Consider the following 24,659-nt stretch of genomic DNA (forward strand, 5'->3'; position numbering starts at 1 on the left):
GAAAATAACGAATGGGAACTGTAAACTTCCTACTTCGGTTTGGGAAAATGAATAGCCCTCCATCTCATAATTCCGAGACGGAAACTGCGTTTTTTTGACGTGTTAACGCATTATATTTCCGACACGTTATTTGCGCTTTTGGCTTTCCGTTCAGGACTGAGTTATACGCGTTGTTTGTGACGTAACTTAAACGCATACCACCATTCATAGCGAATGGCATGGAAGTATAAATGTGAACGGTAGCAAGTTGGGAAGTTTCCCAGTTGTCTTGAACGCAGCATCAGCCTGGCTTATGGCAGAATTTGAACGAGAGCTGAGAAGTGAACTCAGACAAACAATTTTAACTCTTGCTCAGCGGGTGGAGGAAAATTCTGAATCACTTTTTATTTTGAGGGGAGTTGGAAGCTGAAACGGAGAGTCTTGGCAAAATATCCGCGCCGACAAATAGGGATATCGACGTATTTGTATGACACAATGGATAGACGTAGGACAGAAGCAGCCACAGGACTCAAGAGACGACGTCCACTGGAAGTTCCTCCGGAGCTGATCAAGTCCTGCATTCTGCAGCTCGGAACCAATACATCTGGGAGGGATTACTGGGACCAAAACAAGTGGGTTGACGCTTTGTGTTCTTCAGTGCAAAGCAGAAATAAAAAGAGAAATATATACATATATAAATGTAAACATATATATGAAAATAAAAAATATAAAACATTTAGAAAATAAATAAAGAAATGTATAGGGAAGTCAATCAATCAGTAAAAAAAAAATGGAAATAGATAAAAAAAATATATATTTGGAAATAAATGGCCAAATAAATGTGGAAAAAATAAAGCAGTAATAATAGCGATGCACGTCAATTTATATTTATATATTCATTTCCAGATTTATTTATTTTTTTCCTGTATACATATTTTCCAGTTGTTTTTTATTCCTCTGCATATTTCCACATGTATCTAGTATTTTATTCATTTATTTATCATAGTGGCACTTTCAGGGTTCCGTAGAAAAGGCACCCAACAACAGCTGAGTGAGGTCTATTGTTTTCTAATTAATTAAACAGTGATCGAGCGAAAAAAATAGCCCGTGTATGGTATGTACAGCTAAATGGGTATAAATATCGTGCGTTTTTATTTTGGGGTACCATTTTGTTTGTCAAATGAGTACGACGTTTTTATTGGCGTCTGTACGTCAGGGCCAAGGTGACGTACCACATCCGGTGAAATCTGCCAATAAAAAGTTGCTGCCTGTGCCGTGGCCGCTGATGAACGGTTTGACTCTTTTCTTCAGATTCGGTTCTCGACGAGTCTCGAAAAAAAAAAAAAAAGAGTCGTTCCGTTTTCCGACCTGGCGTCAATTCGGTTCAGTTGGCGTACGCGCACGGGTGGGAGAGGCGGGCGCGTCCCGCTGGACGATGGACGGGAGTCACGGGAATCGTTTACCCGTGACATACCCTGTCAATGGTTAGTTAGGCGGGGGAACGCAAACGTCCGGATCCCAAACAATATTTCAGTAATCCGAACAATATTGTCTCGGCTTGTCTAAATGCAAAGTCCGAATCACACACACACACACACACACACACAAAAAAACAACATTTTCAAATGTATTTATTTTTAGTGGCATGAAAAGGGTAAATCGTTCGTATGGAAATGTGACGTCATCAGTAATGCTTTTTCGGTTTGTGAGTCGGAAGATTGCGCCGTTTTTGTCTCCCCCCCGCCCCCCCCCCCCCCCCCGGAGTTGACTTCAGCGACTCCGTTCGTTCGCTAAGAACGGATCGTTCGCTAGTCCAGCGTCAGTGGCCGTGTCTCCTTACGTCTCGGCTGCAGCGACCAGCCGGAGTAGAAATAAACTGACGCGAGAAGCCAGATGGTTGTCAGCGCACCATGTGCTCCGCGCTTGGCTAGCTGATTCCCCTGCAAGCGTCGGACGGCGCCGGCGGATATCAACGTCGGCCGACGCGAGCTGCGACTGTACGGTCATCGACAGTTAAGAGAAGCGCGTAGCTAGGCGGAAGCTAACGCGGGAGGCGTTCCGACGGTCGCCCATGGTCAGCTGGACCTGAGAGGAACCCGCGCCCGGTGGGGGAGTCGGCACCCGGTGGGAACCAGCGCCCTCCATTGCGCCTCTCCCCACCAAAGCATGTCTAAACGCTTGCGGAACAGCGAGGTGTGCGCCGATTGCAGCGTTCCCGGTGAGTGTTTGCGCTGCAGCTCCATCCAGCCCTGCTTCCGTGTGCAGCCCCCTCGTGATTAGCATAGGGGATTTATCAGGACCTGTTTGTTATTGTATGTTACTTATATCGATTAGGACCCTCTCTGAATATGTGGCATCAAGCTTTCGAGGTACCCCCCCCCTCCCCTTCAAAAAACGTCCACAAACTAAAAGTTACATTACATGGGAGAAGTATGATGGACATGTTTTTTTGTTGTTTTTTTTACCAATAAGGCAAATCTTACAAATAGATAGTAATGTTTGACAATACAATACAGCACAGTACACATACATCTTTGTGAAAGAGTGAGGCACATTTTACACCTTCCATTGCAAAATATAAATGTCTGATTATTTACCAAGCCTAAAGCCATTAACTACAGTTGCATTTAGTTGTGGATCTGCTGATGTAGACTGGAATTGCTTAATCAATGTTGAATGTTTCTAGATTGAGATCTTTAACACAGTCTATTGCTCGGCCCAAAGATGCAAGTAGTGCATTAAAATCTTTAGTCCCTGTCTTCCACACTTTTATATTCAATAAAATAAGAATATCAATAACAAATGCATTACAGCTAAGCATTAAGAATGTCTGAGATTTGCGTCAAGCCTTATCTTATTATAAGCAATGTGTCTTACACAGGAATGACGTGCTTTTTTTCAGCATGCACAGGAAGCAAAACAGGATGCTGAGTGAACAGACTGGATGCATTGAATGCAGCACTTTGCTATTGTTGAGCTTCAAATGCTCTATATGTCACAATCCTTAAACTGCGGCTAGATTTATAAGAAAATTAAGATGGTCAGGTCAGGTTATCTCATTGGGATTAAAGTCTTTGCCACAAGAAACTCGAGAACAAATGACATGTTTAAAATCTCAAATAATTCAGTCATGTCACAAAATCACAGCTTACACAACAGAGACACAATAGTCAAAAGTAATTAAAATAATCTTCTGCGCTGTTTTTACCTCAATTAAATGTTAAACATCCAGGCACATGAAATTGCAGGGAAGAGAGGAGAGAGAAGAATCCCTCCCATTCTTCTCATTGTACTGCTGAGTGCGAAAGTCGTCCTGAGTAATAAATTGAGTAGCACTGTGATAAACTGTCTAGTGTCATCAGGGCACATGGGCATGGAGATACTATGTCAGCGTGGGCATACAGGATATCTCCACAATGAATCACCAACATAGCGGATTGTATGACAATTTTTCTATTCTTGAAAGAGAGATGCTTTATTCCTTTTGTTAGAAAATCGCATCCATTACTTAATCCTACAATGTGGTGACAACTATGCTAAATACAGCACAGACCTGTCCAAATACCATTGTCTCCGTTTAAGTCATTTGAAATTAGATAAGCCTGCCAAGTCTCCACACCAGCTGGCATCGACTGTCCTTCCATTCCACCGAAAGCAGTTGTTGGGTGTGAATATATATTTAGAGTTGTAGATGCCCTTAATTTTAGCAGCTCTTGCTAAGGAAAGGGTGAAAAGTGGCATGTGGCCAGCTTGTCAACATTCAGTTCCCGCCAGACTAGAAAGCAGAGACCAGACACACTGAGAATCTGCACCAGGTGCGAGTCTCACCAGCGGCCTGTGCAGCTGCTCCTCCCACACCTCAGCTGTCTTTCGGAGGACTTCACGAGCTCCACGGCTCCACTCTGAGCCTTTTTTCTTTTGATTGCTGAAGTTTCAAATGGGTTTGGCCTTGCTACTAAGGTGTGTGCTGCGTGTCTCGAGAGTCTACATGTCGGATCATGTCAGTATGTTGTCAACCTCAACATGTTGAACGAAAAGGTCAAGGTTTTGTCTCATTGGATTATTTTGGTTACAGGCCTATAACCACACAGTGCTCACATGCTTAGTTGGATCCATAGAACCTTGCAATGCATTTCTACTTTTATTTTTACGCTGTTTGGGAGAGGAAGTGGTTTTAAATTGCCACAGAGAATACGGTACTCTGCCTCTTTACGAAGCCCATCTATGAAACGGGTTTCCTTAACTTCCCCTTTCACTGTTACACTTCACTTACAGTGTAGTCCAAGTATAATGAAGTTGTCCAAATGAACTATAAAGACAACAAGAATTGAGCCTGAATCTTGAGTAAAAAGTAAAGTGAATGTGAATGGCAGCATGTTAGAAAAATAAAAAATGGTGAGAAGTGAGATTTACTTGTGAGAAGTAAATCCCATCGCAAGGATGGTTTCAGAGATGATTGAGTCCTAACTCATATGTAGAACAGAAGCTTAGATGGTTCAGCGCTCAGCATTGTTTCCTTCAGACTATGTCTGAAACTGCCCCATTTTTTAAAATAAACAAATGAACACTGTTTTTTTTGCCTGGGTTACTTCAACATTTACGTTCCTGTTGGTGATTCCAGTGTTTTTGCATCTTTCTCCTGTAGAACCTCGCTGGGCTTCGGTGAATAGAGGCGTGCTAATTTGTGACGAGTGTTGTAGTGTTCACCGCAGTCTTGGCCGTCACAGCTCCCAAGTCCGTCACCTGACACACACGCCATGGCCCCCTACACAGTTACAAGTAAGAGCCCTATAGAAAGACCACGTCCTGGTCTCCTGTGTTCCAGCTATTTCTGTTTTATTTGCTACATCCTCTTTCTGTCCTTCACTGTGCTAGGATTTCCAGGCAACCTGTTGCTATGTCTAGATTTCAATATTCGATAGGATTTCAGTAAGATTATAGTTCTGACTCGCCTCTATCTTGGGCGGCAATCTGTTAGGAAAAACTGGTGCATTAGAGCGTTCAGTCTGCAGGTGTAGAGTGAGTGCTTTCTCCAAATAATGTTATCTTTGGGGAGGTATATTGATTTTATCTAAAAATAGCAAGTGCTTGTATTGACTGAAACTACCTTTGCAGTATTCAACACCTTACTGTATAAATCATTGGGCTCATTCCTCTCTTTTTTCAATATATATTTGACTCAGATGGTCCAGACATTATACAGCAATGGTGCTAATTCAATCTGGGAACACTCTCTTTTGGACCCTGCGTCACTGCTGAGCGGAAAACGCAAAGCCAACCCTCAAGATAAATTACAGTGAGTTCTAAATGTTTGAATTTCTGACATTGCCGTTGTCAGTTTTGAACCGCCCATATTAAATAAAAAAAAAAAATAGAATGTTGAGTTTGAATTCACTCATTCTTTCCTTTCTTTCTGATCAAAAAGCCCAAACAAAACAGAATTCATAAAGGCAAAATATCAAATGCTGGCGTTTGTCCATCGCATGCCCTGCCGAGAAGACGACAGCTTCACAGCCAAGGATTTAAGCAAGGTGAGGACTCAACAAAGCTGGGAAAAAATGTAAAAAAAAAAAAAAAAAAAAAAATTTGGAAAAAATGTAGATCTTGATATTTACAGTCAGTTTCACTCTCTCCAGCAACTACACTCAAGTGTACGCACAGGAAACCTTGAGACGTGTTTAAGGTTGCTCTCCCTCGGAGCCCAGGCAAACTTTTTTCACCCAGTAAGGCTCGTCCGCTACTTGTACAACATGTGTTTTGTCTTTAAAACACGCCAGCCCCTCTAATGTGTTTTTATGTGCAATATTCTGTGATTCATTAATTCCTCTAGGAGAAGGGCAACACCCCGCTGCATGTGGCTGCAAAAGCAGGACAAGTGTCTCAGGCTGAATTGCTGACGGTTTATGGGGCCGACCCGGGAGCCCCAGACAGCAGCAGCAAAACGCCTATCGACTATGCAAGGTCTGCACATCGACAGACCGTAGTGTTTTTAATCCAACGTGTTCATATTTTTCATGCAGGTTTAAGCTCAAGCCCGACATATCTTTGCGTTTCTTTCTAGGGAAGCCGGTCACCACGAACTGGCCGACAGGTTGGTGGAGATCCAGTACGAACTAACTGATCGACTTTCTTTCTATCTGTGTGGAAGGAAGCCGGGTGAGTGAAGGCGGAGCTCGGCCTGTGATGTGGTCACATAATAAGATAGAGCACAGTTGCCAGTTTTTGTCTGGGTTTGACAGATCAACCTAAACCAGAGGGAGCATGGTTTTTAAAGATCCTGTAATTTGCACTTGATGTATTGAACTTCACTTTTATTATCTGAATATCGTAACACACATCATAAGTCATCCTTGATACTTATATACTATTGCAAAGTTATGGCTGATAACATGATTTTGACTGAAGGAGAAATGAGAACAGTGAGATGTCTAATCTATTGCGTCCATCTTGCTTCTTTCAGATCATAAAAGTGGCCAGCACTTCATTGTTCCACAAATGGCCGATAGGTAAGATGACACCAAACTGCTTCAACATGATCTGCATCTCAGATTGATAGGCTGCGGTTAAATTTGTGACTCAGCACTTCTGCAGTTGTTTATTGTTTTTTAATTCCCCTCTGAAACCCGTTATAACTTGTTTCAGGCGTTCAGTGGCATCTGTGATCTGTTAGAACAGCCCTCCCAAAAGTAGTTCCTGAATTCCCCATGCCATTGCATTGCAGATTGTTTAAAAAAATATATATAAGAAAAATGTAATCCAAATATTGTTGTCTGTTATTGCCCTCCTTTGATGAATTAGAAACATGTGAGTACTGATCATGAACATTACTTTATCATATTGTCCTTGACTTTATGCTCCACATTCTTAAAATAGTTATTTTCCTTCCATAGCAGTTTAGATTTATCAGAACTGGCAAAGGCAGCAAAGAAAAAACTCCAGTCTGTATGTATCTCTTCAACATCGTTACAAATCTTGATTAAAAGAATATTATACATTACATATGGAGGGATATCATTCAAATGACTCATCTGAGTTTTGTATGATTTTTATAACAGCTGAGCAACCATTTATTTGAGGAGTTGGCCATGGATGTGTACGATGAGGTAGATCGGAGGGAGACGGATGCAGGTAAGACGCCATCAGTTTGTTTTGGGTTTTTATGTTTCACCCAGTTCTAGTGGCACTCACACGTTTGAGATGGGAGCAAAACGAATGAATGACAAATCATAGCCCAGATCTGATGACCCAATGCTGTTCCTTATTGTCTGTAGTTTGGTTAGCCACACAGAATCACAGCACCCTGGTGACAGAGACCACCGTGGTGCCTTTCCTTCCTGTGAACCCAGAGTATTCTTCGACACGAAACCAGGCGAGTAACCGCCGCAGAACCACCGTCGAATCTGCACAATTGTCCGCTCTTTTTATTTATTTATTTTTCATTTTTTAATATGCCACGAAATGAGCTGTCTTTTTTTTCCATTTTTATCTAGGGGCGTCAAAAGCTTGCTCGATTCAACGCACACGAATTTGCCACTCTTGTCATCGACATACTGAGTGATGCGAAACGCAGACAACAAGGGAATACGATTCCGAGTCCTAAAGGTCAGTAAGTCGTTCGTCGAGGACGTGGCTTCACTCCCAGACGTGCCGATTCGTGCTGTTTTGCCGCTTGTCTGTAATGTTATGAGGTAGAATTGAACTTTTCATGTCTTGTGTCGCAGACAACATTGATCTGATTCTGAAAAGCGTGGGGCTCAGGCACGGAAGCGAGGATCAGGACAACGACCAGCCCGACTATGACAGCGTCGCCTCCGACGAGGACACAGATCAAGAGCAGCTCTCGAGCAAAGGGGACCGCACCAAGGTGAGGGCAGCCTGCTGAGAAACCCCCCAAAAGAAACCACAAGGACAGAGCAGCTGTCGGGACAGGTGTAGTTGAGAACCTTCAAACGTGCGCGTTTCACTGTCGTTTTCATCTTTTCCCGCCACTCCTCCCGACAGAGCCTGGACTCTGACCTCTCGGACGGGCCCATCACCATGCAGGAGTTTTTGGAGGTGAAGAACGCGCTCTCTGCCTCCGAAGCCAAAATCCAGCAGCTCATGAAAGTCAACAGCAACCTGAGCGATGAGTTGAGGCTGATGCAGAAAAAGGTATCCGCTGAGATGCACCAATAAGATCACTAACACCGGGGGGTCAGACTGGGGAGGGGGGGGGACGGGGACGGTGTTCCTTTTCCTGTCCAGGAACCCTCTGGGGTTGGAACGTGGGACGGGTGACCCGACTGGGAATGCTGTGTTGTAGCTGTGATACTGCGGTGGTCCATATTTGAATGGTGGTGAAAAACATATCTTTTTCTTTCTGTTTGTTTTTTTTTTAAGGTTTTAAAAATAAGTTGCATTATTTCTGAATTAAAAAGTATTTGCGTCCGGATTATAGTTAATAAAGTATAGTAAATGCCTTGTATCTTATGTTACTAACAAGCATGATGTAATGATTAGCATGAAATAATTGACAGTGGTATAGAAACTAACATGAACTGTGTGAACCTTGCTTGATCATTTTGTCTCCAGAGGATTTTCAGGTGTGCTTGAGTTTGAGAATGCAGACTTGTGCGCAGTTACTTTCCTGAACTTTATTTTTTTATATTGAATTGTTTTGCCGTGGTCGCGGTTAGTAGAATAGCGTATGCAAAATGTGTGATCTGAAGGCTGAGTTGAGCCTCCATTGCTGAACCTTGTTTTTTTTTTAAATATTTATATATAGATTGATTTTGCAATTCTGCATAGCTGTATGGAATATTTTTTACTATGGTTACAGATAGTTTTTGTAATGTGCATATTTCCTGTTCGTGCAGGTCTATTTACCATTTTTATATCATTATTTTTTTGTTTATAATTATTTAGCTGTGTAGGTAATTTGACATTGTAGACAATACTCTGGTCGCATAAGACAACTTGCAACTACTCCTCTGTAGTAGATTAGTATGTGCGTTAACTGTGTGCGCTGGCATTGTCTCAAGTGATGGCTCAATAGGAATTATTATATTTTAAGAGACCACATTTAACTGGGCACATCCTTAAACCAAAAATAATACTGAGTTGGAACTCAGCTTTTCGGTTTCGTAACCGATACACACGGCCAGACCCATACACACAGACCTCGCTGCTATTTCAAGCAAAACTGACTTGTATTTTGAGCACATCACCCATTTAGTGGCTGCCATCTGTCTTATCTCACAATTATGCTGTAACAGCTCTAGGGTCAATGAACATTAAGGAACAATTGTTTTCTTCACCAATTGTAGTAGTAGTAGTAGTGATTTGAGCGTATTGGTAGTTTTGATAATTACCCCAGCTAAACTCCTTTAGAAAGTACTTAGCTGCATCACAATCCTACTTCATATCTTCCGATTTGAGCCAAAAGCTCAAATACAATTACAATTCCGATGTGCCCGTATCTCCAGACACACTTCTTTGACTGTGCCAGTAGTGCTTGCATGTGCTAAAACCTTCTCTATAGTCTCTTTACCCTTTGCTCTGCATTTTCGCAAATTGAAGAGAAAAATCGAACCTCCCCAAAGTAGAGTTCATGTTATTCCTATTAACCCCGGGGTTCGGTGAACTCCCAAGTTATGAACGTGAACGTGTTTTCCCTATGTAGATGTGAACATGACGACTCTACAGCTAGAGGATGTCATCAAAAGACCAATACTGCATGGGGTGTGGGCTTAGTGGACATTATTATATGATAGATATTATATACAATACTGATACTATAATACAATTATATAATATTTTGATATATAATTTAACTAGGAATGCTGATGCATACCTATGAGCTCATTAAAGAAAAAAAAAAAGGTTAGTTATCTGGCTTTTAGTTTTATTTTCCAGATATATTGACTTTGGTACTAACATGAATTCTGTGGCTAGATTCTCACCCAAAGTTCTCCAATGTATGATGTCCTATGAGACTGTTTTTATTCAGACCAGGTTACTAACTTGTCTAAATTCCGCGGTGTATAAAAGGGCTGCTTTGGACTGTCAAACACGGATGAAAATACAAATTGACATGAACCTACGGCAGAGAAAGCTGCAACGCGGTAGAGCAGAGTAGAAGCTTGCTTTGCTGAGAGTGCCTCTCAGTCTCCTGCTGCCCTGTCTCTTCCAGCTGCACTCTCTGCAAAGCGAGAACTCCTCACTCAGACGGCAGGTCACAACCAATATCTATCAGGTCCCCAGCGCGTCAGACTATCCCGACCCCTCCAGCCCCTCGGCCCTGAAACGCCGCCTGTCTGCACGGGCCAGCAGGCCCATGTCTATGTATGAGACCGGTTCAGGCCTGAAGCCCTATCTCCCTAAGGGGGAATCTCCCTACCCCGAGGAGGGCGCCCCCACCCTGCAACCCTTCCCGCTTCATGTAAGTACGACCTGCACGCTTCCTTCCTCTGCCTGCCTCTCCACCTCCCAGCTGTCCCTTCATGTCTCTTCATCTCTGCACTGCTATCTTCCCATTAGTTTGTTTCCTTCACCTTATGCGTTTGCTGTCCGTTGTTCAGGTTCCTAAGGACAAGTTGATCACAGAATGCAATGCCACGCGTATAAAACACACAGCTAGTCTCATCTCTTTTTGCCCAGTCTAAATACACCCCAAAGGGATCATTCTGCATACTGTAAATGTGGTGTTCACTAGTGTCCTGCTTGTTTATCAGAGTAAACACAGTCACTTATGCTAATAAGGGACGTTTGTTTAAAGTATTAGCCAGAAAGATATACTGTGAAGGTTTGTATTGTTTGTATTGTTGAATGATAATTAAAATACCATTTGACTGATCTGTCTTTTTTAATTTTTTTTTATATTTGACTAACAAGAGCATTTCATCCTGTCATTTCTTTACATTCCCACATTTCCACTCACTTCAAATAAACCAACAAATAATATACATTTTTTTGCAGGTTTGTTTGGGTCTGTGTAACTTGGGAAGTGTATATTAGGATAAAGTCACATGGTATTTGAGTATAATATTAAAAAGTCATCACAAGCTTAAATTACAAAAAAAAAATTGAATGCATAAACTGCCGAGGCAACATACTTTTGATGGATTTTATGATTTACCATCAATCATATCTAATTTTTATCACATTGTCACAGTGATTAAAGGGAAAACTCCCTCTTTCAAAAACAATCCCTGAGGTTGGACAATATGGAACAATTTACACTCAGTGGCCACTTCCAGCCGTACACCTGTTCCTTAATGGAAAATGTCTAATCAGCAAATCAGGCGGCAGCAACTCAATGCATTAAAGCATGGAGACACGGCCAAGAGGCTCAGCTGTTGTTCAGACAAAATATCAGAATGGGACGAAATGTGATCTCAGACTTTGACTGTGGAATGATTGTTGGAGCTAGATGGGGTGGTTCGACTATCTTAAGCTACCCTGTGATATTTATGTCAACATTTCTATTAATTTGTGTCAATAATGTGGTTTATTTACTATTCAGTCACGATGTTAAAAAACAAACCACTGTATTAAAGTCATCGATGGAGCTCCAAGGGGGAAGAGCGACGCAGATGACGTTCAAATAAACCTCTATACTACACATGCTTCTTGTGGGACTGTACACAAACATCAGTAGTATCCAAATCACTGCTGCTGGCAGCGTCTCATCCTTCCCTTTCGTTTTGTCACCGTTTTTTTTTTTTTTTTTACCCTGTGCCATTGAAATTTGATTTGAACCCTGTATTTAGACAGAAAGGGGCGCTTTTGTGACCACCTCCTCATCCCTTCCCTCATTCCCCTCCACCTTGTCCTGGTCTGAGGAGGACAGTGCTCAGAAGGTTAAGTACCTCCTCATTGGGTCAGTGCCTTGCCGGCTGCTGCTGCAAATCCTCCAAGAGCCCTCTGCCGTTCTCCTCTTCCTCCTCCTCCTCATGCTGCTCCTTGTCTGCCTGACTGCATGAGCCAGCCAGTCCCCCCTCCCCCCCGGTTGCTGCTTCCATCTCCATTCACATCATCCTCTATACAATGTATTTTTAGGAATGAATACAACTTGGTCTGTAATTAGGTCTAGGGATTTATATTTGGTTAATTACACATCCGTAGTTTGCTCAAACATATCTGGCTTTGATATCAAAATTGCTTTATTTCTCACTGAATACTAAAATATTGTTTTCTCCCCATCGACGAACACTTTGCACAGCGACCTCCAACCAGCATGCTCACACCTTGTAGTGGGGGGAAAAAAAACAAACGCTCATCCTAGTTTGCTGCTCACTGTCTTGAAAACATTTCAGGTGGAGATGCAGAGACGTGGTGTCTATGTGCATGAGGCAGCCATAGTCTCTGATGTAGTTTGTTTGAGAGATTGTGCAGCATTGCATCTTGCACCCCCAACCACAGAGGACAAATGTGTTTGAAATTGTGGATCTAAATTGGAAGGGTAGGTATTATGTGGTACGCTGTATGTGCAAGTGGCTTAAGTGCAACTTCTCTTTTGCCGCTGCCTCCTCTTTGGAGCTTGGCAATAAATGTAAAGAGAAGATCAAGGTGAGCCTCTTCTATGTCATACACTCGGTTAGTTGGGTTGCTTCTCTCTTACAATGCTGCCATTCAGATTTATTCTGTCTTGAAACTCCCCCTGGCTTGGATTGATAGTTAGGTTTGTGTACATTTTTCTGATGTTTTATTCAACGGATTTGTTTTGGTAATTGTTACTGCCCAAGCACAGGTTTTTTTTGGGGGGGGGTTTCGGTGTTAAAAAAAAAAAAAAAAAAAAAAAATTAAAGGCAGGCTGCAGGTTGGCTTATTTTTTCCAAATTGATGCTGTTCTTCATACTCATCCATCAATCCACCCCCTTCCAGGAGTTGAGCGTTTATCATCCACAGAACATCCTGTAGGGTTGAGTCGCTCGTAAAACCAGCCCAAATCAAAGCAGTTTGGATTCATCTCAAATAATGTATCAGCACTAATAATTGTCTCGGGAATGGAAAACTATTCGATCCCTGGATTTTCTGTGCAAAATATCCTACGTACTTAATTGTTAACACTTGCTGTCTAATTCCTGCACTTTAAACTGCGTCCTTATTCTTGCTTCATAGCTTTTAACGGCTGCACAGTCATGGTCTGCATGGCTTTTACATGTATATTTTCATAGTTAAAGAGATTACTACAAACTGAAAATATGCATTAACAATACCTAAACCATTCAGTGTCACTGAAGGTTTGCTTATTGCTAGACAATGCTTTACTTTGAAATTGCGATTACAGCGGATCCTATTTATGAAAGATTTCATGCAGAGACATTTTCTTTATCAACTGTTCTCCATGTGCTCTCCTCTAGGCTTCAAAGTTGGAGAAGCAGAGCAGCGTGCCAGACAGTGACTACGACAACACATTTAATGACGCTGAAATGGATGAATCGGGGTAAAGCTGTCATCTAAATGTACACCTTGATCCTCAAGAAAGCATTTCATTTTAAAGGGGACCTATTATGGAAAAACTAATTTTTCAATGCTTGTGCGCGTACATTTGTGTCTCCATGGCCAACGAACACAACCTAAGGAAAAAAGGAACCCAGTCAGTTTTTTGTGAGCAGTACAAAACGTGATGCAGCACAGCGTTCAGACTTGCAGCCCTTATCTACGTCATTTAGGGTTTCAGTATGATTAGAACCGCCCCCTATCTGAGTAACTCCAAACAAATCTTTTAAAAGAAAGAGGAATTAACACCAACTGTCTGTGAAGAAACTGCAGACGACGGATATGTAAGTATTTAAAAAATAGTTCTGCTGTTTTTCTTTCCAAAAAAAAAAAATGCGGTACATAGCCTGAAGGCTGCGGAACGCAATCTGCTGTGCATTGCTGCGAACAAAACCAATAAAAATAATTCGTTTTTATTGTAGGTGTATTTTTTATTTCTTTTCCGATGTTTACATAAAACAAAAAAATCCCTGTGCGGTGTCGGCAATAAAAGTCGGACTTAACTTTTACATCAAGCCTAGACTGCCGGACTGATCAGGTGAAATCAGTGAAGATTTACAAACGAAATACAACGGAACCCGGAAGTCAAGGTGAAACCCCATTGGCTCACAGAACTAGGGGTCTGGCAGCTCATTTTCATTGAAAGCGACACACACTGAAATGGAGCGACGGGAACCGAAGGGAATTGAGGCATGTTAGAATGACTAGAATTCATAATCCGAGTGGTATTTTTTTAGCAAAATAACATGTTTTGGGGACCTGAGAGACCTGTTTTAACTTGTTGAAAAGAAGTATAATAGGTCCCCTTTTCAAAGTAAACTCTTCCCTACCACACTCTATTCGAGCCGGCTTTAGTCCCAACAGTTTTCCTTTTAGTTTTAAACACACCAGGAGCAGTGCCTCAGCCTCACGTCTTCCTTTCCCTGCCCCAGTTTGTGCAGGAGAGCCAGGCTGAGGAGCAGCGGCTGGCTGGGGGAGGGCAGTTCCATCCCCGAGCTGGACGACACGGAGGCCGACCCGACGCTCCCCAGCACAGAGGACGTCATTCGCAAGACAGAGCAGATCACCAAGAACATCCAGGAGCTGTTGAGAGCCGCTCAGGACAACAAGCACGACAGGTCAGGGTCTTACGTGCAGAACGGCTCTTTCAGGAAGTGGAGAACCGTTTTCACCGCCTCTTCATTTCATTTGGACCCCCCCCCCCTTCCTATTTATCGCTGTAGCTTCCCCTTTATTTCCCCCTTTGTTGTTTTTCTGTTTTCACCCTGCTACCTTATTCTACTTGTGTTCCGCTGTTGTCCTTTTTTTGTGTCGTGGTTCCCCATCGTGCAGACCATGTGAGCGTGAAGGCGTGCGTCGGCTCAGGCACAGCCTGGGCTGCTTCAGCACCCTGGTGCCCTGGGCTGAGAAGGCCCCGCCCCCACTGCAGCCCCTTGGCCTCCAGGCCCCCGGCCCCTCATCCTGGTACTCTGGCCTATGTCCCTGCCTCCCAGGCACAGTTTCATTTTCTCTCCCTCCCCTCCCGCGTTATCTGTCCTGTCTCTCTGCCCTCTCATCGCCTCTCATTCTCACCGACTGACCGGCAAGTTGTTTTGCTGTGGGTTGCCGCCGGACGCCTTTCTGGAAACGTCAGAGAACTGTTTTGAGAACATCCAGATCTGTTTCTTAATTTTCTTTTTTCTTTTTTTAACACTGCAACTTCAAACCTAATATGGTCGCGTATGCCACAGCGCATGTCTTGTGTTATTGCTGTAGACATTTAAATTATTTTGTGTTTCTGTTTAATACAGTAGGATGTGTGCCCTAGGTTGTGTTTACCATACCCTTAAACCACGCAATGACGTAGCTTGCTTATCAAGGTATTTGGCTGTTGTATCTAGTAGCTTGGATGACCTAATATGCCTTGTTAATGGAGATCTGAGTTTAATATTGCACGGTGTGATACAAGTTTATTTATATTATGAACTTAAACTTGCTTGTTTTATAATGTAACTGTAGAAGCAGTCATACAACTATATTATGATGTTTCATTAACACCTCTCCTATTTCTACAGCTTTGTACCCTGCTCAGAAAGAATACACGTGGCTGTAACAGAAATGGCTGCGCTTTTTCCAAAGGTAAACAGAATGTATCTTTGCCTATTTTTTTATTATATTTCTTCAGTGTAGCCATAGATCAAAGCACCAAATTTCAGGCTGGTGGCTATTCCCCAAACCATATATTATGTCTCATACCAACAGGAGCAATCACTCTTATCTCTAGGATACAGAACATTAGTTGGGGTTAATTAGGGTATAAGTCCTGTTTTAACTCTGTTTCAACCAAGTCAAAAAATTTTTTTTTTTAACTTAATCTGCAGAAGCCTCGATCGGAGACTGTGCGGGGTCCCCTGCGCTTGTTGACCTCTAGTGCCTACCGGCTGCAGAGCGAGTGCAGGAAGGCGGTGCCCCCCGAAGGAGCCCCGGGGCCAGATATGCAGCTGGTGACGCAGCAGGTCATCCAGTGTGCGTACGACATCGCTAAGGCGGCCAAGCAGCTGGTCACCATCACCACGAAAGAGAACAACAGCTAACTGGCATCATCATCAGGAACAGCACTTAAGGACTTTTTTTTTTTTTTTTTTTAAAGGTGAAGTGTGTAGAATTTAGTGGCATCTAGCGGTGAGGTTGCAGATAGCAACCAACTGAACATCCCTCCCCATGGCGGCGGCGCAACACGGCAGCCTCCGTGAAGCGTACCCGCTCCATATGTAGCTAAAAAAGGCTCATTCTAAAGGTAATGCCAACACAACTTGTATTTTCATGGGAATTACGAATATTAATATAATCGTGATAATAATATAATAATATATAATATAATATATATCACGAATATTATATTCCATTTCTGCCAGGTTTGTTCCGAAAGTTCTTAACACCGCACCTTTAAGGGGATCACTTTTTATTTTAATTGGTATTTGTGGTATATGCATGCATTTTAAATTTTTAACTGACGAATAAATGTCATTAAAAATGATAAATATGTATTTGAGGTATTCCCAGTGAGCACGGGTCATAAGCTCGTGTTGATTCAATCCCTGCCCTTGCCTGTCACTACTACCGATGGGATGGCATAGTGAGGTCCTCGGATCAGCCCCGCCAGAGTCCTCTGGCGTGGGGTGGCGCGAACACGATCAAATTTGACCATAACTCATAACAAGGTTTCCTTAGGTGAAGCTGCGGAATGTGATTGACGTGAGCCCACATTACACAATTTAATGAACAAAGCCTGAATGTCATGAACCTAACCAATACAGTTTTCCAACAGTCCAACTCTTAATGTAAAACAGAAAAATGTAAAAAGTAAATTTAAACAGTGCAACAGTCAACAAATTGTTGAAGAATCGTGTAATGAATGGATCGAGGAAACAAAAGGAGTTTACCGATTTTATTTTTTCAAAGAAATTGTTCAGTCCAAAATTTAAATTAAATCTAGTGTATTCACATAAGGTTTGGGTTATCCTAATCAAAGTCCAAAGCCAGTTGTGGATGCTGAGAAAGCCATGCACCCTGGAAGCTCGAGTTTCTCCTGCATTCATTGCACGGTGCAAGCTTCAGCGTTCAAGGTGGATCTTCCCTTGTTTGTTGGATGGGGAGGAAAAGCTGATCATGTGGTTTAGCCTCTCTGCAGTGTGCGCCCTGAACACTTGTTCAGGGGCCATATTATGTGTGTGTGGGGTTTTAGGCACTGTACTGTAATATTGCGGTCTGTGTTGTTGGTGTATTAAGATACTTAGAACTTACGATATGTCCTGTGTGTTTTGTGCTCTGTTGCTGCTCGAGCTGCATTAAATGTATAATGTACGGAATAGAACTTAAGATATAGAATTTAGCAAGGTTTTTGCCATACGGTTCAGACTTGTAATCTGATCAAGGAAATGACCTTCTTTGTACTTAAGTACAGAGATGAACTGTGTGCAGTTTACAGTTTAACTGCATTGTAAAAAAAAACAAAAAAAACTATTTTCTAAATAAACTTAATTTATAATTCTATATAATTGCAGTTTTGTTTTAAAACACGTAGCCTTTAACTCCTTAAAACTTGGCACAACTCTGGTTGTCTGACTCTTTAGAAAATGACTGGCAACATCCATTACAAACAGCCTGAGAATTTGATTAAATGGAGGAAATACCAAATGTACATTTAACGCTTGCTCATTGATTGGTCTTGTGTAGTCCTCATATCCAGGCTGATCGAGGTCCGCTGTGAATCTATGAAGGAGAGAGAACCAACCATGGGATGGTGTTTAATGGGAAGAAAATTAGGTGACAAAACACAACATACTGTGTAAAGTAGCAGAAATTTAACAACAGCGTTCCCGAATAAACACCGAGTCCGCCGCAGAGGTCTCTGTGATGCGGTACCTTTTCCCGGTAGCCCTGCTTGGCCATTCTCTGTGTCTCCTGCCTCAGCTCGTCCTCCAAAACCTGAAGCGCTTCCAGCTCTTCCTCATCCTCCCGCTCCTTCCTCCGCTGATCCGCCCAGCGCTCTCTGCGTCGCTGCTCCACCTACAGCGCACACGCACAAGTCCAAGACAGACATGTTAGTCGTCGTACACAGCGGTTAAACCGCGGCCGTCCCCCCAACTTTGGTGAAGACATAAGATATTGAAAGGGTTTTCCTTGTTGACGTTGCCATATTTTTATATATGGGCCTCAAACTCACTGATAACTTTGAGGACCTCCATCGTCAGAGCGACCAAACAATGTGAGCTGCAGTTCTCAAACTAATTTCCACTGCCCAGCGTAAAAATTTTAATTAAAAAAAAAAAAAAAAAAAAAAGGGCGAATATCAGTGTAATTACAGCACTATCGGTATCACTTGTGGTGGATAGGCAGCCAAGCCCAACGTTCATCATGATACATAAGACTCCAAATGAAGTTTTCCAGCAAATTAGCCACTACATAAAATAAATGACCTCGGTTTGCTAAAAAAGACTCATCTACCAAATCCCAATTTAACCCCTGGATACACACAACACAATAACAAAGACCTATGACTTCATATGAAAGAATCTCGTGTTACAGCAAGGTCACGCCCAGAGAACGAGAGGGAGTAGGGCCCCGCCCTGACCTGGTCGTTTATCTCCTGCATGCGAGCCTTCCTCAGGCTCTCCTGCCGCTGCTTCTCCTGGCGCCTGCTTTCCTTCTCCAGCTCCATCTTCTGGATCAGCTCTTCTCTTCTCTTCAGGGACTCTTCCTGGGCCTTGCGGTTCTGCTGCATGTTGAGCTCCAGCTGCTTCTGTCTGCCTTCTAGAACCTTGTAGCGGAACAGAGAGAGCGCGCGCCATCATTCAGTGATATCTTCTGGTGTGTGTGTGTGTGTGCGTGTGTTTTCACTGCCACTCGCTCGGTCACCCCGGGCCCTTTCACCTCGTGCATCAGCCGCTCTCTGGCTCTCCTCTCCTTGGCCCACTCCGCTTCGCGTTGCTCCCACACGCGCTGTGCTTCCTCCCTGAAAAAGCATCCAACACTGCGGTTCGAAGAGGAGCGCAAAACTGCGGCGCGGGACTACCGTAAGTTGCCATTTAAGCAAGGCTCCCACCTGTACAGGATTTCAAACTGTGCCTCCCTCTCTCTCTCCAGCTGAAGCTGCTCCTCGATCACCACCTTCATCCAGGCAGCGTTGGCCACGGCCCTTTCCTTTCTTGCGTTCTCCAGCCATCCGTCCGTGTCCTCGACCTCCATCAACGCTGCAAGGATCTTGCGGTCCATTTCCTGACGGGCCCAGACACATTCCACATAGGAGCCCAAACTCAGAAAAAAACAATATAGAGAAATGTTCAATGTGTACAAGAAGGCGCTCTTTGGAAATGAGGCTTGAGTATGGTTAATGGTGCGGTGGTCCACACCCTGAAGAAGGAAGGGTAGGTCAGTTGAGTATTTATAATAATAATAATAATAAATAACAATTCAAAATATTTTTGTTGTTTTTTTTTTTACGTAAAAGGGTGGCTTATTTTTTTGAGAGAGCTTTTTCCTTTTTCTGATGTGCCATAGTACCAATGCATCAAATGGACTCACAAGTTCCTCCTGCACCTGCTGCGCTCTCCTCTTCAGTTGAGCCCGGTACTGGCGCACCAAAAACTGCCTGTGAAAACCCAAGCTTCGTCAACACATAGCACCTCCAGAATTAAGATTTCTTCATCTTATTCGCTGACCAGTTTAAAGCAGCACTATGTAACTTTTGGGATTTGGCGCCTCTACAGTTTCTGAATGCAATTGCACTTTTATACTATTGTCCTAAAACTCGGGTCCGGAGGTCCGAAAATAATTTATTTTACCAGACAAATTTGAACCTTATCCGTCACGTTTCAATAACAGTTATGTTACAAACGCAAATATAATTTACACCTTGGTTACAGCACCCCTTGCACAGTTTAGGGTCTCGGGGATCGTCCTGCTACCAGTGTAGGTACCAGATGTGCTCTGCCTGCACGCGTGAGTCAGAGTGTGAAACAACCTCTGTGGCGCAATAAATGTGACGCTGGCAGAGGTGCAGTTGCCAGGGGCACCGCTGGCCCGTCTCATCCGCGCCGTCGGGGAGGTGGAGCGGCTACGTTTTGTTTGAGCATTATTACTGGACATTTTCACCGACAAGCTTAAAAATGATCAATTCTTTTTTTTCCCCTTTAATAAATTTTACCATAAATTACAGAGGCCAAACATCAAGAAAGTGAAGTAGTGCCGTAAATCGCAATGCCCTTTCCCCGATGTTTCGTACCTGAACACAGTAGTTACATACTGCAAGAAAAGGTGTTTGGGAGGGTGGGTGGAAATGAAAGAGGTGCCGTTCTCCATATTACAAGTCAGTGTACCACCACAATGATTTTGAATCTGTTATTTTAAGGTAAAAATTACACAGTGTTGCTTTAAAACCACAGCCCTCGAGGAAAGAGCCTTTCTCACCCCATCCGAGATTTATTTATCTTTTCCTCTGCCTTTCTCCTCTCCTCTTCCATCAGCTCCAGCTCCCACTGCTGGGCCAGCAGGGCGCCTTGCTCCCTCTTGAGACGATTTGCCTAAAACAGGAGGCAAGACAACTTGCTGCACCAACGCCCGTCCCGTGCGCTCGCTCGCCGCACAAATGTTTCCAACATATGTTTACCTCTTCCTCCCTCAGCTTCAATTCTTCCATCTGGCTGCAGAGCTCCTCTGCTCTCTTGCGATCGTCTTCTTTCTTCTCCTCCTCCACCTTCTCCATCTTCTGAAGGGCCTCCACACGGACCTTCTCAAACTCGCTTTCAAAACGTCTGTTCTTCTCCTGCTCCTCTGCGTCATGCTGCAGGTTTTAAATTATCCATTATTTCACATTACCATAGTATTTTGAATACCAATACCTGAACCACTTGAACACCATTTAGTTAATTTATTGTCTATAATAATAATAATTATTTTGCTTGTTTGTAAGCAATCGAGTCATATCTGACTTGATTGATCCCTAAATTAAAATATTGTATTAATAAATGTCTAACACTGGTACTGTCCTTTCAAGGTGATTAAAACATTAACTTTAGCCTCAAGGCTTTGACAAAGGTTTTTGTGATATAAATGACATACCTTCTTTTTCTCACACACTTGCTCTTGCCATTGGCTGATAACATGATCTCTATGCAACGCCGATTCGACCTGTGAACACATTTTGGGAAATTTTGGGAGTTGGGAAAGACACATGATCCCGACTTCAGCGGAAGTGACACCAGAGAGAACAAAACAATTTATTCCGTCAAGTCACTGCAGGACTCGGGTTAACTCAGTCATGGAATGTCTGCATCACTGGACCTATTGGTTTCCAGATGAAGTGCACGTCTTGACAAAAGACGTGCACACGAGATATTTGGCAACTCATGGCACTAACATGAATGCTTTACAAACCTTTCGCAACTCTGGGCTGTTTCTCCTCCAGTGCTCCTTCAGCAGCTCTTGCGCAAGCTGGGGGGTTCAAATCAAAAACAGAAAAATGTAAATTGAGAGCCACTGCATTTTTGGATTAAAAAAAAAACCCCAAAAACGACCCAACCACCTTTTTCCTTCTGTCCTCCCTCGCTGAACGTAGGTCCTCTGTCTTTTTCTTCAACCCACTCGCTAAAGCGCTCCGATCAGGTTTGATCTCCCGGAGCTCAGCCTCCAGCTGATCCCGCTCCGCCTTGAGCATGGCCCGCAGTCGGCTCCTGCGCTGCTCCAGGCTCATCCTTTTCTCCTCCCTCTGTCTCGCTTGATGATATGCTGACATACTGGCGAAATGGAGAGAAGATGTGAGACATATAAGACATCCCATTAATGCAATTGAACATTTGTTTCTTTCATACAGTTAGTGATTTTTCTAAATGATCTGTATTGGGAAAAAATGCACACGCATTTGTAAGTTTGTGAGCTTGAACAGCTCGTTCCAGGTCCTGTTGAAGCCTCTCAATGTGGTTTTTACAGGGTTCTTGCCATTTTTTGAATCTAAAAAAATCCAGCCTTTTTTTCCATAACAGCTATAGCGAACATCAACTATTTGTTAGGTGGTGTTTCGGGTTCCGAAACAGACAGGGGCCATGATTGCCAACACTTCCAAGTTCTGCATGGAAAAATAAAGTTATTCTATTCCATAACAAAGACATGGATGTGAGGTGCACACTGCCGCCAAATGACCTTAACAAAGGCACTGGCTGTAGAACTGGAGATGGTTGGTGGAGTAGGACTGCCTTCTGCTCCTTAGTTATAGATAGATTCCATGCAGAAGACCAAATCCAATATTATGGAAATGTATCCTCTAATATAAAGCGATTCTTCATAAAGAAAAAAAAAAAAAAAAAAACAAACAAACACAAGCACATTGTTTTTTGTTTCACACAATATGGATCTTGCCCATTCAAAAGACTGAGAATGGCACCTCTTCTCATAGGACTGGGTGGAGCTCCACACAGCTTGTTGGTGGCCGCGTACGTTCTGTTCCCTGAAGTACTGGGAGTTCAGGTCCCACTGCTGCCGCCGACGGGCCTCCAGCTCCCGGTGTCGCACCATCTGCCGCGCCAGGATGTGGGCACGCATGGGCCCGTGTGCCGAGAGGGTCGGCAGAGCCATTGATCCCTCAGTTTACTGAAACACAAACACAGAGACAACTTTCATGGACCCAGTGAGCTCACCCTGCCTCAAAGCTATTGCCGATTGTCGCGTCCGAGGCCGGGGGGCGGGGTGTAACAGAAATACGATGGAAGTCACATCATCATGTGCCACTGTACGCATCTACTTCCCTCTCGAGCTTGCATGTGGAGATTCGCAGCTATGGAAGAAAAACTGCGGAAAAAATTGTTTTGCAGGGTTTGATGTAAGACAGCATTTTTTCGAACTAAGGTTTTCTTCTTTTGATAAGCACCGAGTGCTGACGTTAGAACACTGGAAATACACCTAGAAATGAAATGGCTGAGAAGGGGTGGCACGTTGAGTGGTGGTACACCAACATCCATCCAAGTCTAAGGACAATTAGTTCGTATTTTCAGCAACCTGCACCAAATCCACACTCGTGTTGTTATAGCACTTTCTTCTTGAAATTTAGCGTTGCAACAACCTCCCCAGTATAAGATTAGATACTTTATTAATACCTATTAGGAAAACTGCACATCAGAACAAATAGGTGATCGCAGTAAACCAATTAAGAAATCAAAAGCTCTTTGCACTGGGGTAGGTTGCAGCAATGAATTCTGTGATATTGCAATAGGGCTGGCATGACTACGGTAACTACTGCTAAATGTGTTTTAGCCAAAAAAAAAAAAGTTTGGCTGAGCAGCTCACCCTAACCCAGCTAAACCCCGTCCTCCCCTGCGTTTCCACGCCTACTTGTGACCGTTAACGTGAATCCGTGCGGGGACCAGAACACACAACGCACGGTTCAAGCGCCACGCCAAGACGGTTAGCATAGCCGGCTGGCGGATTCGAGGCAGCCGCTCACCTTTCCGGCGGAACGTATCCCCTCCGTTTAAAAACCGCCGCAATTCGGTTACAAGGACGCCCAACTTCGTGCAGTAACCACAACACTCCCCGGGCAGGGATCCGCGCGGTGGCGTCGGCGGAGCTCGAATGGAATTGGGATGACAAGGCGTGACGTCACTTAGCCACCGGAAGTGGGTTAGCGGGTTTGAAACGACTCCAGCGCAGCTCGACGGTGTTCAGCCCCGAGGCCGATCTGTCCGCGCTCTCTCTCTGTCTGTCTGTCTGCTGTTCTTTGCTTTTATATCCTGTATGTCGTGGAATATGTAAAGCACATTGAATCCCCTTTGTGTACAAAACGTGCTCCACAAATACAAAGAAACGTGCCTTTCAGGTAATTCATGGAAAGGTCAGGGGTCAGCAAACCGTCCCCTCCAAGTGGCTTGTGGGCATAAAGTGATTCTTACATTCACCAATTGTAAAAATGTGAGGCCTTAAAAAGTTGAAACATTTCAGTCAACTAAAATGTGCGTCATACAGCCCGGCGCCTTTATCCTCCAGGACAAGCACGCCGCATTTGCTGGAAAGAATGGACATGAGAGAAAGGGAGGGAGGGAGAGAGAGAGAGCGATTTGGGAACCGCTGCGTGAAGCAGAGCAAATGTACTTTTACCAAATCTCCAAACTCCACGACTGCTAGTGCTCATTTACAGCCATTAATAATGCTGATACATGATAATGCTCTACACTTTATAGGCTGTGTTACCTTCATTATAAAGCTCAGATGTTTTGCAGCTTCTTTATTATTATTTTTATTAGTAGTAGTATTTGGCAAAAAAAAAAGGGCTATTTTGAGTGTAATAAAGGTTACAGACCCCTGGGATAGATAATTAATAGTTTTAAAGTAGAGAGGCTGTTGGTGGAAATTGATCCATTATACTGCCATTGAGACAAATAACTGACCATGTACCCATTAGCCAAGGCATTCCCCAACCTTTTATTGACGCATATTGACATTGATTATTACATTCATTGCAGCACTCTAATAATTGAACGCGGATATCAGAATATCACAAATCACAACGCGAAGCCTTCCTGTAGGTTTTTATTTATTTATTTTTTATTGTGACAACAATTACTCACTGGTCCTGGTCACCCTCCCACTACGGGGGGCGATAGGGGTCAAAAGCCACAGGGCGTTTGGGTTCTCCAATGAACGCAGAAACAGCGCGTTTTTTCCTGTCGTCG

The 24,659-nt window shown here is 43.3% G+C and overlaps 2 protein-coding genes across 7 annotated transcripts; one reads left to right on the forward strand and one right to left on the reverse strand.

The window, feature by feature from the left end:
- Nucleotides 1-1,857: 1,857 nt before the first annotated feature.
- Nucleotides 1,858-16,074, forward strand: git2a (G protein-coupled receptor kinase interacting ArfGAP 2a). 6 transcript variants are annotated; one of them, XM_080003844.1, is made up of 21 exons: nucleotides 1,858-2,197; nucleotides 4,625-4,758; nucleotides 5,163-5,275; nucleotides 5,405-5,510; nucleotides 5,616-5,702; nucleotides 5,810-5,940; nucleotides 6,041-6,135; nucleotides 6,440-6,485; nucleotides 6,870-6,921; nucleotides 7,035-7,107; nucleotides 7,251-7,348; nucleotides 7,470-7,581; nucleotides 7,701-7,843; nucleotides 7,981-8,130; nucleotides 10,151-10,399; nucleotides 11,730-11,819; nucleotides 13,323-13,405; nucleotides 14,394-14,579; nucleotides 14,794-14,925; nucleotides 15,516-15,579; nucleotides 15,822-16,074. In XM_080003844.1, the coding sequence occupies exons 1-21, from the start codon at nucleotides 2,146-2,148 to the stop codon at nucleotides 16,032-16,034; spliced, it is 2,409 nt and encodes an 802-aa protein (XP_079859970.1). In that variant the 5' UTR covers nucleotides 1,858-2,145; the 3' UTR covers nucleotides 16,035-16,074. The 6 variants fall into 6 exon arrangements, with proteins under 6 accessions (XP_079859970.1, XP_079859971.1, XP_079859973.1 ...); XM_080003845.1 differs by having other exon boundaries at nucleotides 6,873-6,921; XM_080003847.1 differs by lacking the exon at nucleotides 14,794-14,925.
- Nucleotides 16,075-17,580: 1,506 nt separating this feature from the next.
- tchp (trichoplein, keratin filament binding) lies at nucleotides 17,581-23,573 on the reverse strand. Its single transcript, XM_080003852.1, has 13 exons — nucleotides 23,435-23,573; nucleotides 22,379-22,584; nucleotides 21,524-21,734; nucleotides 21,376-21,432; nucleotides 21,061-21,129; nucleotides 20,609-20,782; nucleotides 20,410-20,522; nucleotides 19,525-19,591; nucleotides 19,046-19,218; nucleotides 18,874-18,955; nucleotides 18,575-18,760; nucleotides 17,866-18,009; nucleotides 17,581-17,712 (listed from the first exon to the last, which is right to left on the reverse strand). The coding sequence occupies exons 2-13, from the start codon at nucleotides 22,567-22,569 to the stop codon at nucleotides 17,680-17,682; spliced, it is 1,500 nt and encodes a 499-aa protein (XP_079859978.1). The 5' UTR covers nucleotides 22,570-22,584; nucleotides 23,435-23,573; the 3' UTR covers nucleotides 17,581-17,679.
- Nucleotides 23,574-24,659: the final 1,086 nt, after the last annotated feature.

This window comes from Zeus faber (genome assembly GCF_960531495.2).
Source record: "Zeus faber genome assembly, chromosome: 7".
NCBI lineage: Eukaryota > Metazoa > Chordata > Actinopteri > Zeiformes > Zeidae > Zeus > Zeus faber.

What these genes read in the sequence shown, in the direction of transcription:
- tchp (XM_080003852.1), bottom strand. Translation starts at nt 22,569, where the DNA reads ATGGCTCTGCCGACCCTCTCGGCACACGGGCCCATGCGTGCCCACATC. An exon ending in GGGAGGACAGAAGGAAAAAG is followed by an intron (nt 21,433 to 21,523) that starts GTGGTTGGGTCG and finishes TGAACCCCCCAG; the next exon opens with CTTGCGCAAGAGCTGCTGAA. An exon ending in TGCAGGAGATAAACGACCAG is followed by an intron (nt 18,010 to 18,574) that starts GTCAGGGCGGGG and finishes TGTGCGCTGTAG; the next exon opens with GTGGAGCAGCGACGCAGAGA.
- git2a (XM_080003844.1), top strand. Translation starts at nt 2,146, where the DNA reads ATGTCTAAACGCTTGCGGAACAGCGAGGTGTGCGCCGATTGCAGCGTT. An exon ending in TCGGAGGGAGACGGATGCAG is followed by an intron (nt 7,108 to 7,250) that starts GTAAGACGCCAT and finishes TATTGTCTGTAG; the next exon opens with TTTGGTTAGCCACACAGAAT. An exon ending in TGGCTGCGCTTTTTCCAAAG is followed by an intron (nt 15,580 to 15,821) that starts GTAAACAGAATG and finishes CTTAATCTGCAG; the next exon opens with AAGCCTCGATCGGAGACTGT.